The following is an 18,050-nucleotide window of genomic DNA, read 5'->3' as shown; positions in this document are numbered from 1 at the left end:
TGCTCTTCCCAGCCCTGTCTGATTGGGCGAGCGGGGCATTTCAGACAGGCTTGGCTTCTGTATCTGATTACCTGCTCTCCAAAAAGGAAGTTTTCAGAAGGTTTTATTTTTCTGGGTTTTATTTTTCCTGGTTTTCCTCTAAAGCTAGCAATGCTGAGCTGCTCTGTTCTTTTTCTTTTTTTGGGGGGGTGTTTTTCTTTTTTTTTTTTTTTTTTTTTTTTTTGCTGTTGTTCCTAATGTGGTGGCACAGGTAATGCACAGTACCCCTGCAAAGTCAGGAGCCCCCCCTCAGCAGTATTTGGTTGCATTTGGGCACTTGCTTTTCCCTGTCAAGGCGTTCCCTGGCAAGGGCAGCGTGTCTGTTATATATTGTATTGTTTTGGCTGCAGTGTGTACGATGCTCAGATAAACGTTTCAGTTTAGGCTTCAAATATACACAAATACATTTTCTCTTACTTCTTTACACGAGACCCAGTCTACCCTGCAGCTCGGCGGCACACCGGCTCCCTGAGGTTCGTGCAGGAGAGGCACCGCTGGGCTCCTGCTGCGGCCGGGCATCTGCCTCGCTCTTCATGCGAGCCGAAGTCATGGGCACGAAGTAACCCATCCCTTGGAGGGTGGCTAGCTTGGGCCCTCGGCTAGGAACAGAAGCATGGCCATCTACATCGATCTACTGAATGCTGGTGACTTCAGCAAACACAGGGTTTGGGTTTTTTTCTGAACTAGATCAACTTAGAAAGTGGTTTGTTAATTGGATGCGTATCCATTGCAGGAATACTCTTCAGGTGGCCATATCAGTTAGGCTTAAAGCCTGTGTCTGGTTTAACTACATAGGTTTTAAGGCAACCTTGGAATTAAAATGAAGCAAGGCTGTGTACAGACAAATGATTTACTTTTTTTTTTTAAGCTAATGCTTAAATAAAGCCGTGGCTTGTGCTGTGATCACTACATGTAACCAAGAGATGGCAGACTGCTGTATCACTGGGGTCTGTTACCACCGAGCTTGCACTGTGCACAGTGCTGAATACACACAGGTTTGGGAAAATGCTTATTTTTAAAGATGGTCTCAAATACTTGAGCAGAATGCATTTATTGTTCCCTGAAGAGGGACTGTAGTATTTTAGTATGATTATCACCAGCACAATAGCAGTGAAAGGAACAGACTTGAACACATGCATATAAAAGTGACTATGTCCTAGGATGAATTTGATGGGGGGGGGAATTTAATTGCATTTATCTTTCTTGGTGACTACTTTTTTTCAAGAGTCAGCTTTCTGACAGTCTTTTCATATGGAGCAATAGTTCATACCATGGAAAACTATGTCGTTTTCTCAATGAGCTAAGAAGTTTCAGAATCCCTCAGAAAAGCAGAGGTGGTGACAGGGGAGCAGCCAGCACCGAGGGGGCTTTGCCTCAGTTTGGCCGTGTCTTGCTGTAGGCTAGGCAGTGGCCGGTGGCGTGAAGATAGCAGAGGTAAGATTGAGCTGGAGGTAACACTGTGCATAGACGAGCTAGAAATTAGAGTGAAGAATTGTCCTGGAGTTTGCCGTGGAGTAACTTTTTCTCGGAACCTTTATTATCAGCTATGGATCCTGACTGCATTTGTTTGAAAACAATTCAGTTAATATGTGCCTTGGCAGCCAGTACAAGTCCCTTCCTAACTCCAGCTGTGAATGCTGCAGAGAACACTCAGGAGGCATCTGACAGGGTCTCGTTGTTTGTGGTTGCACAGTAACACAATATTGCTTTCTGGGTGGTTAAAATAATATTTCCTGGTATCTGGGATACTGTGTTTATCAAACAAGTATAGGAAAAAAAAAGCTCATGGTCTCTGATATTAAAGACTGGCAGTTTTAGAAAAGAAGGTCTCCTCCTATGAACTTTTACCTTTTTTTTTTGGTGTAACGCCTTCTGTCTTCTAAAAGCACATGAAGCAAACAGTGTGTTATTTACCAAATGGGTAATTATTGGGTTATTTACTAATGGATAATTAACTGAAAAAATGAAGCTGAGGTATCTGATCACGGAAAATATTTGATTGCAAATGCTGTGTGCTCTACCACAACGAGTACCGCTTTGAATGTATGACAAGAGCAAAGAAGATGCATGAAATCACAAGATAAAAAGGGGAAAGGGAAACATTTGTTTCTTCCCTAAGAAGCATTAGATCCCCCACTTTCTGATAATGTTGCACTAGAAGCAAGGCTTAGGTGAGTTGCTTGTCAAGGGTGAGCTTAAAAACCACATAGAAGTAGTCAAGGAATATTGTAAAAATTGCTGCAGTGACCGAGATGATAATTCCTGGCCCGAGTGTTGGGATGTTCCTTTTGTGAGCAGTGCATCGCGCAGCATCGTGAGCCGTGTTGCAGCCTCAGCTTTAGCCTGATAGTCCCATCCTGTTCACCGCAGAAGAGCCTTCCTCTTCGGCTCGCTCATCTCGCTCGAGTCCCTTCTCCCATCCCATATGTCCAAGATGTTACTAAATCTGTTACAGTTTTTGCCTGCAGTATTGGAAATGACTGCCCTTCTCCGCTCTGGCTCAGACAGGTTTCGGAGGCCCTGGTCGTCCCCGTCGCTGCCGTATGCCGGCTGCCTGGGGCTTCGCGGCTCCTCCCGGCCCTGCGTCAGGTTTCTGCTCCTTCATCCGTGTCCCTGCAGAGCAACGCTGCACCCTGGGGCCTCTCCCCGAATCCTGGCCGGTTGCTGCTCCCTCTTTGTCCTGCTCTTTGGTCCCAGCTTTTCTGCAAGAGGATTGCTCGTAGAATGTTTTCATTCCTGTCCCCCTAAATACCCATTTTTCCCTTCAGGCCTGCAAATGATGAAAAAGATAAAGAAAAGACTGTTGTTGCTGTTTAGCTTACAAAAAAAAAAAAAAATTAGGGTGAGGCTATATTATCAGACAACGTTGACTATTTGGCTACTGAGCTATACAGGGGTCTTGTCTCTTGTGCTGTGTTTGTACAGTGACATAATGACAGTCTCGGGAGGCTTTTCCACCTGTGCCGTTACCTTGTAGAGGGCTTGGTAGTCTTCTCCCTGTTGAACCTGGTGTTATCTGCTCCTGCGTAGCTATTCCTGAAAAGAGCTGATTTAAAATTTTAATTGATGCACTTCCTCCTCGAATTATCTCTCAACCACCAAGTCTTTTAAAACCCCCTAAATTTAAAGAAATAGACTATAATACTTCTCAACGCAAGTCACTGGAGTTTTGTATGATGATTAACTAATTCATTTCACTTTTCATTGTAAGTATAACACGATGTCGTGTGAGTACTAGTGGTGATGTATAAAATGCGGCCATCCATGTGACTTCGGTTGCAACTGCGGATGCTCTGCTCCTCCTTCCGTCGGTCCCCAGAGCGAGCAGCACTACGTACCATTCCCATTCACTGACTCTGCATTTAGCAACCAGTGCAGGTCAACAGCGTGTGAAGTGAACAACCACCGTGAAAGATGCACTGAACTAGGTTTTTTTGATGAGAGCAAGTGCTCATTAAGTGAGGAGTGGAAAAGAACCATCTCCTTTTTTTTTTTTTTTTCCTCCCACAGTTGCCTAAAGCCCAGTTTATGATACTTAAGAGTAAATATGCAATGTGAGGTACAGATAGATGAAGAACAGTGGCTTGTATACATGCACCTGGAAAGCAGTATTGGCATACTGTTTCTTACAGAGATTAAAATGTCCTGCACTAACTTGATCTTTGTCAATCATTGCAGTCAAATGGACATTTTATTTTTAATTTTATCAATTAGATTTATCCTGTGGTAAGGACAGAGTAGAAAAAGACTTTAGGACCTCCAAAACTGCCACCAAGTTTTGTAAGAGATTTGGATTTTATAACTCTTATGGATGAAAACCCCTGTATATCCAGTCACGTAATGATTTGTGATATATGTAGAACCAATGCTGATTACATTCTGCTCTCTAACACCATGTCACAAGTGCTGTAGAGTTGATGTCAATTTACCAGAGAGGCCATCCTTGATTGTAGAAATGTTCAGGATGAAAAGACCAGGAGTGATGAGAACCCACAGTGATGTGTGTTTTAGCAGAAACACCTGTGGGAAGTTTGTGTGTTGGCTGGAGTCAGCCACAGTCCAGATGAGTGGTGCCAGTTGTCCCTCACTACCATGAGCACTGAGTAAGACATGCAATGTTAAAAGTGAGAGTTGTCCTTGAAGAAAGCATATAACCAATAATTAATGCAATATTTTCAGAAGTTACCCTCTATTTTTAACTAGCATCAGCAAAGTCACAGCAAATGACAAAAATTTAGTCATGATGGTAAAAAAAAAACATGCTATGAACTGGTAATTTCCATTCCTCCTTATTCAGAGCTTATTCCTCAAGTTGCTGTACTAAAGTGGTGGCTTAAGCTGCTACTCACTTGACCAAAGGTGACATGAAATACTTGTTACCCTCTGGACAGAGGCAGCTCCACTGAACCTGGCTCCCCTGGCAGGGTTGCTGGAGAAAACCAAACTAAAACTCCAGATCAGAATGTTTGCAGGCTTGAGGGTTTAAAGATGCCTGGATTTGAACCTGGACTTCTCAAACATCAGTGACCGAACTGAGGGCTGGAGCAGCGGATAGTGCAAACCTGTAGCCAGATCTGTAACCCTGAACTATGGACTTCAGGGGGCCAGTCTCTGCGGGGACACCTGCACTTACAGAGGTGCTGTAAAATGCAAGCAAATCAACACAGAACTTATGAAAAGCTCTGAAGCATTTTTACCTACTGATGGAATGAAGGAACAGAGCTGACAAACACTGCTGGTCTTCGGAGTGTGCCCTTGGATCACCTGCAAAGTCTGACAAACCTGGCAAGGAAGGCATTTCAGAGGTAGAATTTAAAGTTTGAAGATCTCAGCCTTGTTGATCCTTGCCTTTGGTGAACAACACAGCTGGATGCACAAAAAGTAATTCAGTAACAAAAAGTGACAAATATTTATATAGAAGGTGTAGTAACAAATATGAGACAGTTTAGGGCATTACTATCCTACTTTATTGCTATTGCCCAGTTCCACCTCAGCTTTTAAGTTATCTGTGGTTTGATTAGCGAATTGCTTAGAGACAGAAGAAATGTGGTTTGCCTGTATTTCCTGTTCTTGTCCGTACTAAGTCTGAACATAAGCTCATTTGTAGAGTGCTGTTGTTAATTTCATTTAGGCTTACTTGCAACCGACTGTCCAATCTTGTATTTCCGAAGTACCTCCTGTTTGTACTGTCCCAGAGATATAACACGAGGAGAGGATTTGGCGCAAGTAAGGGGTAGAAAGGGGAAAAGAAAAAGTTTCCGTGCTTGCTTGCTTGCTTGCTGTAATGCTAATACAGGAATGCTCCTACCACTCCACTACCTAAGGAGATGGCACCTGTACTGAGAGGGGAGTCCGTTCTGCGCAGCAGGACACTCGCCGCAGGCTGCGGCCGAGACTGGGGCCCTGCTTCAGCAAGGCTGGCGAGTATAGGGCATCCACGGGCACGCTGGGGAAGGGAGGAACCCTAAAGCTTTAACCTTGTATTACTTTTGGTTTGAAGATCCATTAAGGGGTAGACCGTGCCTCCGTTGACACCACGTTTCCCGTCCCGCTTGGCTGATCCACTGGGATCAGCGGACCCGCTGGGGTGGCACCGCGGCCGCCCGGGAGCATCCTTTGGGGATGCCGGAGCAGCGTCCCCCCGTTGCAGCCCAAGGGGGATGGACCCAGCCGGCTCGCCCAGGGGCCCCCCAAGGCTGCAGCCCCGGGGGGGCCGTGGTGGCTGCGGACGGAGCAGCACCGCGCCTCTCCGGAGCCGGTGGTCCCTCCGGGGGGGGTGGGGGGGGGGCTCAGCATCCCTCGCAGACCCCGGGCAGCGGAGCGAGAGGGAACGGGAGCCCCGCGCTCCTCCGCTCGGCCGGGCGGGTGGAACACGGTGGGGGGGAGGCTTTGCTGCTCCCTCCTCGCCGGCTGCGCAGGGCAGCGCGCACCCGGGACCTGGGACTCCTCCCGGGAGGGACGAGGGTCTGCGCTGGAGCGGCGGGGCCGGCTGCGGGGGTGCCGGCCTCCTCGCCGCCCGAGGATGGGCCGACCTGCCTCGTCCGCAGCGGGCGGTTATTTTCCCGAGCGGATGGTTTATCCGCTACGATGAGTGTCGGCAAGAACGCGAACCGACGATAGGGTGACGGCGCGGGTGCTGCGTCCCCGCGGCTGGAAGGGGGCCCGGAGGGAGCGCGGCCGCCCGCTCCGCTCCCTTCCCCTCCCCGCGGAGGAGGGCTGTCCCCGGCGCCTCTTCGCCCGCCACACCGGGGGGGGGGGCTCCGCTGCCCTCCTCGCCGTCCCCCGGGGTGGTCGGGGGGTGTCCCCGGCCGCCGGTGCGGTGGGCAGCGCGGGGGCCGCCGGCCGTGCCCGCGGCGGGGGAGCGCGGCTCGGAGCGGCACCTGCCGCGGGAGGGAGCGGGGCGGGGTGGGCCGGGCCGCGCCGCCCCCGTCCGCCGCCGCCGCCGCGCCGCGCAGCCCGCCCCCGGCGCGGCGGGGGTGAGGCGGGGGGCGAGCCGCCGAGTGCTGCTCCCTGGCGCTCGGAGCCCGCTCCAGCGCCCGCCCGCCGCGCCGGCGAACATGAGCGATCATGGCCGCCTTCGGGCTCCTCAGCTATGAGCACAGACCGCTCAAGCGGCCGCGCCTGGGGCCGCCCGACGTCTACCCGCAGGACCCGCGCCAGAAGGAGGTGAGACCGCGCCGCCGCGGCCCGGCCGCCGGCCGCCCCCGCCCGCGGCTGGGCCGCCGCCCTCGCCCCCCGGCCCGGCGCCTCCCCCGAAACTTTTGAGCGGCGCCGGGCGGCCGCGGAGCCGCCCGCTGACTTGCATTTTCTGCGGCGAGGCTGCGGGGAAGGGGGGGGGGGGCTGGCGGTCCCGCTCCCCGCCACCTCGGCCTCGGCGCCCGCCTCCGCGGCCCGGCCGGCAGCCGGGCTCGCCCTTGCGCGGTCGGCCGTGAGGGCGGAGGGGCCGGGCCACCTGCCCGGAGGGGGCCCGGCGCCCGCGAGGGGCACCCCCGGCCCGCCCGGAGGGCGAGCGTGGGCCTGCCGGGCTGCCCACCCGTGCTTGTGACCGGGCAGCGGGGACCCACGGTCGAACGAGCGAAAGGGCCGGAGGGTTCCGGAGGTCAGGAGACGGGTCCGACCGAAATCGCGGGGCAGGGGCGAGCGGGGCTGCGGCTCGTGCTCTTGTGTCAGGCGGCGGTTGTCCCGCTCCCGGGTGCCGCAACCGAACCGGCGGGCACCCGCCGTCGGTCGGTGCCGGTGGCGAGCACATAGTTTGGGTGGGCGCCGCGACACGGACGGCGAGGCCGTTGGGTCGGTCGCGGGCTCTCCCTGGCCCGGCTTCCCGGTCCCGCTTCTGGGCCGCCCGCCGGCCCTGCAGAGGTGCGGGGAAGAAGCCTCCAGTTGGGTTTGGTGACCGGGATGTCTCCCAGCAAAGTCAACGGGTCTCCCTGAGGTTTGCCTCGCGCGCTGGGTTGTGACTCGTGGACGAAGCTGCGTGCGCCAGGTACCCCTGCCCCTCGCGTGGTTGGTCTGGGACGTCCTCTTCTTCTGGTGTTCCTGGCTGTCTTCGTCCCGGTGAATTCGGCACTCGTAGAAGTTGTCGGTCTGACGCGTCTAGAGGAGGAACTCCAGCTAAATGGAGCGAGTACGGCAGGGCAGCCACACAGCGTTCTTCGTGCTTTGCTCTCTTCCCGGTCTGTTGTTTTCTTGTGAGGCTTCCAGAAAGGACACTATTTCAGGGTAATTTGTTAGCTGTGTATGAGCGTTATCATCTGCTCCACATAGGCTGGCAAGCGCTCGTCAGAGAGCGACTGTTGGTCAGTGCTGGTGGAGAGGGGCTTGGACAACATGCGATACAAGATGTGTATTCAAGTCCCTTCCTAATCCTTTGAGACATGCCTCAATTTTTTGACCTCTAGCATCTTTCTGTCTTTTCACCCTTATGCCGCTACTCATCATACTTACAAACGTGGTGGTTACAGTAACTAGAAGTAATTCTCCAACATGTATTTTTTATGTGCGATCGTGACCAGGCTTGCAGAACGGCATCTGAACTCAGCTACGACAATGTATGGAGATGAATTTTTAGCTCTGGACTGTTGCGTATTTTTAGTCAGGTGCTGGATTGATTCTTGCAGACACGTTTATAAATATGCAGCCGGTTACAATAAGAATGGAAGTGGCAAGTGCCCAGATGGTTAATATTTAAAATATGTTACATGGGTGCATTAGTAAGTAGAAAATAACTGCAACAGGCTTATTGTTATTTGCCATAATGTAATTGATTGAAATGTGGCGTGGGGAAAGTCTTCATTCCACATGTGTACGGGCAGCGTTAGTGTGTGTTGCACGGCGCATTTACAGGACACAGTCAGTCCTGTGTCCTTCCAGCCTTTGGGTCAGTGAAGTCTGTCTGTCGTTTGAAAAAGGAGACAAAAGTGGAGTTACAGGTCCTAGCAGAGGTGGGAATGGGCTGTCTGGTGATGTTGGTGTTGCCAGCTGTCGCCCTGTGCCTTTCTAAATTCCCTCTCTGCTAGGAGCTAGCACCTCCAGGGAGCCTGGGCGCTCATGCTGCAGAGCCTGTTCCCCCAAGCACCAGGTGGAAATCTGCATCCTTTGCAGAGGCCCCTGGTGAAAAGCTTGGGGTAAGGCTTCACCCTTGAGCATTGGCGTGTGCCCTGTGTCCCAAACGCTCTCTGCAGAAATAAGGGGGTGACGGAGGGGAAGTCTTCAAATTGCGCAGCACATAGCTTCTGCTTGAATGCAGTTACCTGCTGGGGCTGCTTTTAACACCTGATACTGCTCTAAAAGAGAAAGATTAGGAGGGATCAGCTTTCCTTGTCTTTCTGTAATATGTTTTCTTTGGATGTTGGACACTGCTTTGCACATACTTTCTCTGTTGTCCTGGTTTAACCGCAGCCAGCAACTAAGCACCACACAGCTGCTCGACTCACTCCCCCCCCCACCCCCCCTCCAGTGAGAGGGGGGAGAGAATAGGGGGGGAAAAAAAAAAGTAAAACTCGTGGGTTGAGGTCAAGAGTTTGATAGAACAGGAGGGAAGAAGATAATAATGATAATAATAAAAATAATAAAAAAAGGATTAGAATATACAAACCAAGCGATGCACAATGCAATTGCTTACCGCTCACTGACCAATGCCCAGTCAGTTCCCGAGCAGTGATTCCCCCCAGGCCAACTCCCCCCAGTTTATATACTGGGCATGACTTAACATGGTATAGAATACCCCTTTGGCCAGTTTGGGTCAGCTGCCCTGCCTGTCCCCCTCCCAGCTTCTTGTGCCCCTCCAGCCTTCTTGCTGGCCGGGCATGAGAAGCTGAAAAATCCTTGACTTTAGACTAAACATTACTCAGCCACAACTGAAAACATCAGTGTTATCAACATTCTTCTCATACTAAATCCAGAATGTAACGCTATACTAGCTACTAGAAAGAAAATTAACTCTCTCCCAGCTGAAACCAGGATGCTGTATAATCAGCAATCCCTGCTGCTGATTGCAGAGCAAAAGGTAGGTTTGGAAACATGCCTGGGCAGGAGCATCTGAAGGCAGGTGTTAGAATCAGCTTTTTTTCCTAACACTTCCTGTGCTGTAAATTGTTAAGGTCTTCCTAAGATGGATAAAATATAATGCAAATTGTGCTTATTACAAGCCAAAGATATAACCACTGAATGTACCATATTGTCAGGGCCAGACCCTGATGATTTTACTCATGAGTAATGCTTCTAAATTCAGTTGAATTCAGTTTCAAAGCACAAAAAAAGCACAATCAACATCATTTTATGCTGAGAAGTAGCCTTCAGACTGCAGGAGTTTCATTGCCTGCTCCGCACATAGTGCACAGGGTTTGATCCCTCCCAGGCTCAATTCTCCAATGTCTAGAATTGCCAGTAGCCCAGACCACCTTCTCACTGGTAGGATGGGTAAAGCAGTTGAAATTTCTGCCAGAGAGGCGTCTCCAGTGTTGTCCTCTTTATGCCAGTTGGGAGTCTTTCCTGGGCCCTCTCAGTGTCTGTTTATAACAGTACATCATCTTCCTATTCTCTGGCGAAACTTGCTTTTGCCTGTGGTTGGCTGTTGGGTATGGCTAATCCTTGCTTGTGACTTCTGAGCCATTGATTTGGAGTGGAAAAGCTCCTCTAAATATCGTTATTCCTCTCTTTGTCATGAAATATAGCTTGTTTAGTAATCTATAACTGGCACAGTGTTTTATACTGTCTCTTTTAGGGAGTTACTTTTTGATCTCGTCGTTCCAACCAAGCCCGACGTTCGGTAGTGTAAGCTGAGCGTGAGTGGAAGGTTTGTGCTGCAGCAGCTGCACCGCAGGTTGAAATCCTGGACCTTCCTGCTGAGGGTCTGGGTTGCTCCAAGCTGCTGAAAGTAGGTGCCCTGTTGTAATAGAGAGACACGAAGCAAAAGATGGAGCACGTGGGAGGATCTAAAAGTAATGACTGGTTAAAAAGATCCGTTTTGCTGCTTTTGTGAGTTTAGTAGGGACTTCTTTTAAAATTATCTTCTGAAGGAAGTTTTTGAGGTCAGGGAGAAAAAGAATGTCTTTCAAAAATTCCTTGGTTTTGACTGTCAGGTAGTGCTGGTATAGCTCTCTACACTGTTTGCTCAGCTCGGATGTCAGAATAAACTGGCCAGTTCCTAGTTTTTCCAAAACCTTTATACATCATTAGCTTTCTGCTTTTTCTCTTACTGGCTTGGTGCTGTAGTAAGCAAGCGTGTTACTGCAGTAATAAGGAAGCAGGAGGATGGTTAAGTTGAAAGAGCTCATTCCTATTAATTAAAAGCAAATTAATATGGAATTACACAGTCCAGGACACCCAACGGTAACGAACAGTTGGTTCATTCGTTCTCGGTCTAGTTTGAGTGCCCTGACTGCAGCTGGCTGGGTAAGTGCTACCGGTGGCCTCCTCTGAACACGCGTTGCCGGTCGCAGCTGCGATGGAGTGAAGCAACACACGCAGACTGAAGTTGGGGTCTGATTCTGGCAGAGCTGACGCTGCTCAGCTCCTGTGAACATCGGTCTGAACTTGTGGGGCTTGCTTTCTGTAAAGATATACGTTGTACGTGTTGTGTTCACAAACCAAGTAGTGCTGCGGATACGTCGGTGGGTCTTGAATGTCCCACACGAAACAATTAAAATTCTTTCTGAAACAACACAATTTGGGCCTGAATGTTCATTTGGCTATTTAAAATTGCAAAAGGATTTTAAGCCTTGATTTGGCTCACTTGGGGCCCTGCTTGACATTTTGAAAGGAAGCTTGACATCCCTGCAGGAGCCCAGAGGATCCAGCGTGTTGCGGCGCAGAGCGCGTCACTTAGTGACAGCAGCGTGCGGTGCTGCTGTGCCTGTCATTAGGAGAGGGCTTGCAAATCAAGCCAAGCGAAAGCGGGCTTAACCCTGGTCCCTTCAGTATTGTACGGTTTGGCTGTGCCGGTGTTCCTGCCTGTTTGTCCAGGAAGCTTTCCCCCTCTGCTAGGGGACAGCTGTGCTCTTAGAAAATGACCCTGAGCTGTTAATGGAGCTGGCGTGAGTGAGATGTAATGAGAGCTCCTCTGAACATCCATTTTATTGTTAATTTGTTTGTAAAGGTATCTCTGTGCATTGTGTTCACAGATGACACGTCTTCATTTCTAGTCGGTGTTTGGTTATGCAACTGCGCTATGTTCTGTGTTTAAAATTTCTGAACTACTGCTGAAGGCAGGGAGAGATCTGAGCTAATGATCTGAGCCAGACAAAACCAAAACACTGATGTGTTTGTGTTGTCAGTCCATCCGCAGCTTGTTCCTACAGTAGTGGTAGATACAGCAGTACAACATACGGCTCTTAGTTATTTTCAGCATAATGATATCTATACAGCTTTTTTCAAAGGAGGAGAAGTCTAAAGATAACAGAACTGGGGTCAACTGTGGAAATGGCACTAGCAGTAACATATATCTCCATCTGTTTGCCATTTACCTTTTATGTATTTGCTTATAATCTTTTTGATCACTTTCATCCCTGCCTTTATTTGTGTTTTCAAGGCTGTCTTGGGGATAGTGTGGGTGGAGGAGTGTTCCAGCACTTCTTGTTGATTTCATTTAAAATTCAGATGAGGCTGGCTAACTTCATAAACCTTAGAGAGCTTAGATTTCTTCTAAATACATTACTGTCTCCCGCGTTACTCCCAAACTTTGCAAAAATACTGAAAAGCAAAATGCATTGCAAAGCGTATGAGAATAAACCAAATGGAAGCTTCTGGGTCGCTGTTTTGGGGGAGACGTGTTGTCCAAAACTAGTAATAAAATCTTCTAGTAAAATTATGACATTCTTAACTTTATTTTCTCCTATTTTATTTGCTTGGTTGCATGGCAGTCGCTCTTTGTTTTCATAGGTTATTTCACAGTCATCTCGGGGACTGTTCTAATATCTCACCCACTACCAGTGGTCCATGGACCACTTGAGCTTGTGTGGAGTACCTTTGGTGGCAAGTAACTGATTCACTGGGGGAGATCTGTGCCTCCTCTTCGGAGGGAGATGAAGAAAAACAAACAAGCCAAGTTCCCGTTCATCTGGTGTAGGTAAACCTCAGTCTGACAGGCATGTGATCCCGAGTAAGTGAGTAAACTGCACAGCCTCCATGGAAGAATATTAACTTTGGTGAAATTACAGAGCGAAGACAGGGAAGGGTAGGGCTCATTTGGAAGTTATATTCTGCATTTGTGAAGGCTCGGGTATGTGTTTGCCCCTCATGCTACTGACCCCGCTTCTGTCCATTCTGCGTTCTTGCTGCGAATGGGATCCAGCTAAGTCTGCTTAAATACTGATAAGCAGCAAAATGAAGGTGTGTTGATAGTGTAGTAGGAGACTAGTAATACTTCCACTGCGAAGGTAACTCCAGAAGCAGTGGGTTTAGTTGCAACAGGGACAGACGTTCACTTGAAATTGTTTCTGCTAGAGGTGGTCTGTTTCTTATTTCAGCAGATATTCCCAAATGATGGTTGTGGGGCCACCAACGTTTTAAACTTCAGCAAAACAACGATGCAAAAATGTTTTTGTGCTGGGGGAAGGGACACGTGGGGTCTGGGGTGATGAGGGGTGTGCAGCAGCGTTCTGTTACGGAGCGATGCGGCTGGTTCCAGCGATCCCAGCTGGGGACTGGCACCACTTCCATGAGGAGGATTTAGGGCTGGGTGCTGGGGAGCACTCCAGGTTTTACGAAGGCTGCTGAGGCCTTGTTTCCCGCGCCCCTTCTCAAGGGCAGCATTCCTCTTTCAGCAAAACAAGTGGCATCCTTATCGCGTTACGGCCTTGAAGCCTGTAGTAAGGCAAACACTTAACGGGGACTGGAGCGTAGGGGTGGCATCGTGTTCCCCTTCGCTGAAATCCTGTGAAGGTGCAAAGTCCTTGGAGTGTTCAGGTGAATGCAGAGCCTGGCGTGCTAGCAAATACATAAATTTTCTTTATAAAAACATGCTTCTCAGAATGATGCGAGTTCTTAAATTGTAATTGCATTTTTTTCCCCTTAAAACACTCTTTGCAGGATGAACTTACTGCAGTGAATGTAAAGCAAGGCTTCAGTAATCAACCTGCCTTCTCTGGAGATGAGCATGGATCTGCTAGAAATATTGTCATTAATGCCTCAAAGGTAAGACAGGGGTTTTCAGTCCGAGTATACTCATTGAAATGAACCAAGTTGGCAGGGGTTGTACTTCGTTCTTGACTGCTTTGCTTTCTAGTTGGAAGTCTTTGTATCAAAGCTAATTACAGAACTAATACAAGACTGCGGAGCTATGTTTCTGCTACCTACTATTATCAGTCTTCAGAGGAAAACATGGATGCCAAGAACAAAACATAACTGGCACACTTCATTGTAGAAGAGACATTAATTTTTGCTCCTTTTCTTTTATTTGCTTCATGTACAAAGACAGTAGTGACTCCTTCCCTGGAAGTCCTTAGTATTTCCACATCTTTAGGTTGCTTTGGTCTTGTATCTGTTTCATCAGGCTGTTTTCTGCCAGGAGAAACTGGTCACTGTGGTCCAGGTCTCTTGGAAATATATTCTTGGATTGTTTAGTGAGATTTGGCTTGGCTCTCCTGTGGTTTTTTTTGAGAGTCAAAGAAGTGTGAGATACAAAAGAGAAATAAAAATGACTAAAATATTAGTTACTATCCTCCAAATTGAAAATTAGAGCTGTTTAGAAAAAAATTTCCCATATTTCTTTGAAGGATCTGTCCAGATTCACGCACTCTCTCTCTCTCTTCCCCCCCCCCCCCCCCCCCCCCCGTTGTGAAAGCAGGAAGAAACGGTTTTGAAGGAGAGTGTTATCAAGAAGCTTATAAAAATGTTTTCAGACAAAGTAATTTTCTGCTGTTTGACTTTTAAAATATATAACTTTTTACGGCTTCTTGGAAAATGTGAATTTACTTATACAGTGATGTTCTTTTATTTTAGCAGAAGAAGAGATACAAGTAAATGACAGGGTTGCTATTGTTGAAATGATAAAGGTTTTCCTGTTACACTTTTCTGATTTTGCTTTCTAGAATTGTTACCTGCAGGCATTTTCTGTCTTATATTTTAATTATTCGTGTTTTGACTATTGAACCTAACTGTTTGAAAAGTAAAACAGAAATTCACAAGGAAGTGCTTTTAGTTATTTGGAAGATTTAAGTGCAGAATTATCAAAATAAGTTCAATATCTCCTAAAAGCTTTTAATATGTTTTAAAATTACCCAGCTATGAATATATTTATTAGAAAATCAAACATTCTTACTGACAGGCCTAAAAACTAACTTCTGTTATATAGTAATTTTGTAAAGGAAATTAGCTTACATTGGAAGTAAAACCTCTACTTTTTTTTTTTTTTTTTTTTTTCTCCTGCTGTTTTGGGATTGAAAATACTGGGGAAGCAAATCTTGCAAAGCTTTTCATTCTGGAGGTATCGAGTCGTAGTGGAGGTGCTTTGAATAGAAGTCAGAACTCTTCCTAGCTTACCCGAATCTTTGAAGTTTTGCCTGCGGTAACTGATGACAGAAAGACAATGCATGCAGTTCTTGTGACAGTGTATTTTGTTCTAAATAGAAGTGAAAAACGTTCATTTTACGCACTTCACGCTATGGTGAAGTGTAGAAGGGGAGGAGTGTTCCGAGACACTCTTAGGATACGCTAAATCAGGGCCTAAATCCGAGACCCTCATCTGCTGGAGGGATGTGGGTCTGGTCATTCGTTCGCAGTGACCTGTCCGAAATGGCAGCTGCATCGCTGGTATCTCTGAGGCCTGGTTGTCTTTGGTTTGGTTTTGCTGACCTGCCGCTTCTACAGTGATGATGCAGAAGTGTTGCACGGGTGTTTAACATCACGAATCCCATCTCCTAGCTGTAGGGAATTAAAGTGTAATCTTATTAAATTGATAGCCTGGGCTAGAGTGATGACTACATCTATTCAGATGGAAATCTATTGTGCATTAATGTACCATAGATGCTTACTTAACTGGCTTGTCATATATGTTTTGCTTTTTTTCCCACCAGATTGGCGCTTACTTCAGCAGCATACTAGCGGAAAAGCTAAAACTTAACACTTTCCAGGACACAGGAAAGAAGAAACCACAAGTAAATGCCAAAGACAACTACTGGCTGGTTACTGCTCGGTCCCAGAGTGCAATTCACAACTGGTTCACAGATTTAGCAGGAAGTAAACCACTGACTCTTTTAGCAAAAAAGGTATCCAAAACCTCCTTCCTCTATTTCTTGGATGTTGGATTGGGCTGTGAGAATAGGACAGTCTGTCTGAACGTGCTGGGTGTGGAATGGTGCTGGAGGCAGCTGCTGCTGTGCAGCATGTTCCCCCTCTGCAAGTAGGGTACCCGGGCAAAGGGGAACTTCTGATCTAACTGGGGAAAAGTTCCTCTGAATGACTACATTTCAGCTCAGGCATGTTTATCTTATTGACAGCCTGATTCTTTGCCTGTACACTTCACTTCAAGGTCTCTTTCTCAAGCAAAGGAACAGTTTACAGAAGTTCTTGTGTCTGGCAAGGAGATAAAAGGCTAGGAAGCAGATGCATTCTTAAAAGAACCTGCCTGTTAACTCCAACTCTTTTGCATGCTTTTCACATTTAAATTTGTATTTGTATTAACAATCTTCGTTAAATGGTCTTATTAGTTGCATTCTTGTTTAAGTTTCCAATTAAGGAGAATAATTCTGGATGCTTTGTAGCAGTCTTTGTGTAACTGGAAAAGGCAATTCTGAGCTATCTTTTTGGACACTGCACGCTGTTAAGAACAGCAGTATGACATAAATTTGAAGTGGTCATTAAAACTCGTCCAAGGTGGTGTCTAGAACGCAGTAATAAAGGGGCTGTTGTTCATGCCTTTCTTTCTTGAAGCTCTGTGTACAAGCAGCTAATCTGACAGTATCTGGGAGTTATTCTGAGTATAAATTGAACTGAAGTAGGAATTTCTTATTCCAAGACTATTGAGCATAAATGGATCAAAATAACAGAAGGTACATGTTTCGGCAGTTTTTGGTCTGTTGCTATGCAGTTGGTGAAGAACGTGTGCTGCTTTGCCACCAACAGAGCCACCAGAAAAACAAAAGCTTTGCTGTGGCAAGCACGCCACCAACTTGAAGTCTTTCCCCCTAATTTTCTGAGAGATTAACTTTGTGACTAGAACTGCTAGAGAGTTTTCTTTTAATGATTTAAGTTTTTTTTTTTTAAAAAATAACCAGATTTATAAACCTGCTGATAACAGTAAATAAGCATGTTAAGTACACTGAAACTGATTCTGTAGAGTCCCTAGACTGACTGCTGAAGAGCATTACAGCAAAGGGTTAGTGCTTTGTTTGCTGCTCTCTTCAGCATTGATGCACCTTTGTTCTCCAGGCACTCTGTTAGAAAGGTTGAGTATGCCTGAAGGAGTAATGAGGATTTTTTTGGTAGGGGATAGTAAGCGTAGCATTTGTGCCTCCACTCCTTTCTGTCTCCACTGGTTATGAAATGTCTTGTTCTCATATATATTGTTTTAAAAATGCATTTTGAATTTATTCTACCTTTATGCAGAAAGGTGTAAGGATTGCTGTGACCAAACAGGGTGACTCTTTACCCGGAGGTCTTGTGGGACCAGCCCCATTGTGTGCGTGGCCAGTGCAGGCAGTATTAGCTGGCCAGGCTGTGTTTCCCTGGTGTGCTCTGGTTATTACGGGCTCCTCTGAACCAGGGGCACCCATGAAACTGTCAGTGTCTGTGTAACTGAACCCTCACCCAAAACCTTGATGTATGTCCGTTTTCCAGAGGTTCTGAGGATCAGCTTGCAGGACTCTTTCTGCACTGTGGATGTCTTTGGCTGTGTGGAGAGGTTTGCTAGTGGCCCTGCAGGCATCTCTGAGCGGGAAGAGGATGCTCCTGATGAAACCTGGGGGAAGCGTGGGGCAGCATCTCTTTTTTTTTTTTTTTTGTCAAGTCTCTCAGTTTCTGTGTGTCTAGACAACGGGTGTTGTCAGTGTAGTGGGTTCCTAGGTTGGCGAAGAGGTCTCCCGCTCTCCAGGTGGCGTGGGGTTGAGCGGAGGAGGCCTGGGCTCACCTGCAGGTGCCAGCTGCTGTTTGGACTGTGTGCTATAACTTGCCTCTTGTTTCATTTCAGGTTCCTATTCTCAGTAAAAAAGAAGATGTTTTTGCTTACTTAGCAAAATATTCTGTGCCACTGCTGCGAGCGGCGTGGCTGATCAAAATGACATGTGCCTACTACGCTGCTATTTCTGAAGCTAAAATCAAGAAACGCCAGGCCACTGACCCAAATATTGGTAAATAAACATCTCTAATGTCTAAATGCATAATAATAATAGCTGAAGGGGCCTGCTCCTCTTGTTCATGGTTTTGGTGTTACTAGGTGTCCAGAGAGGAATCTTTGTAGTGGGAAGGGGAGTAAAAATTCTTTTGAATCAGTTTTGCTTAGAAATGTGTGTCAAAGAGTACAAAAAGCCATGCAGCATAAATGCTGCCCTGTTGGCTGCTTCTCCTCCCAGCTGATT

General features: G+C 47.5%; 1 protein-coding gene across 7 annotated transcripts in view; it reads left to right on the top strand.

The window, feature by feature from the left end:
• Positions 1–6,526: 6,526 nt before the first annotated feature.
• The window catches only part of MED12L (mediator complex subunit 12L), a 152,036-nt gene continuing 140,512 nt past the window's right edge, over positions 6,527–18,050 (top strand). For all 7 annotated transcript variants that reach the window (XM_049803758.1, XM_049803755.1, XM_049803760.1 and 4 more), the window contains exons 1-4: positions 6,527–6,705; positions 13,567–13,671; positions 15,552–15,743; positions 17,663–17,822. In XM_049803758.1, coding sequence (XP_049659715.1) covers positions 6,607–6,705; positions 13,567–13,671; positions 15,552–15,743; positions 17,663–17,822 — 556 coding nt within the window. In that variant the 5' untranslated portion in view covers positions 6,527–6,606. The remainder of the gene's footprint in view (positions 6,706–13,566; positions 13,672–15,551; positions 15,744–17,662; positions 17,823–18,050) is intronic.

This window comes from Accipiter gentilis, chromosome 6 (genome assembly GCF_929443795.1).
Source record: "Accipiter gentilis chromosome 6, bAccGen1.1, whole genome shotgun sequence".
Classification (NCBI taxonomy): Eukaryota; Metazoa; Chordata; class Aves; order Accipitriformes; family Accipitridae; genus Astur; species Astur gentilis.
This window is presented reverse-complemented; position numbering and strand designations above follow the sequence as displayed.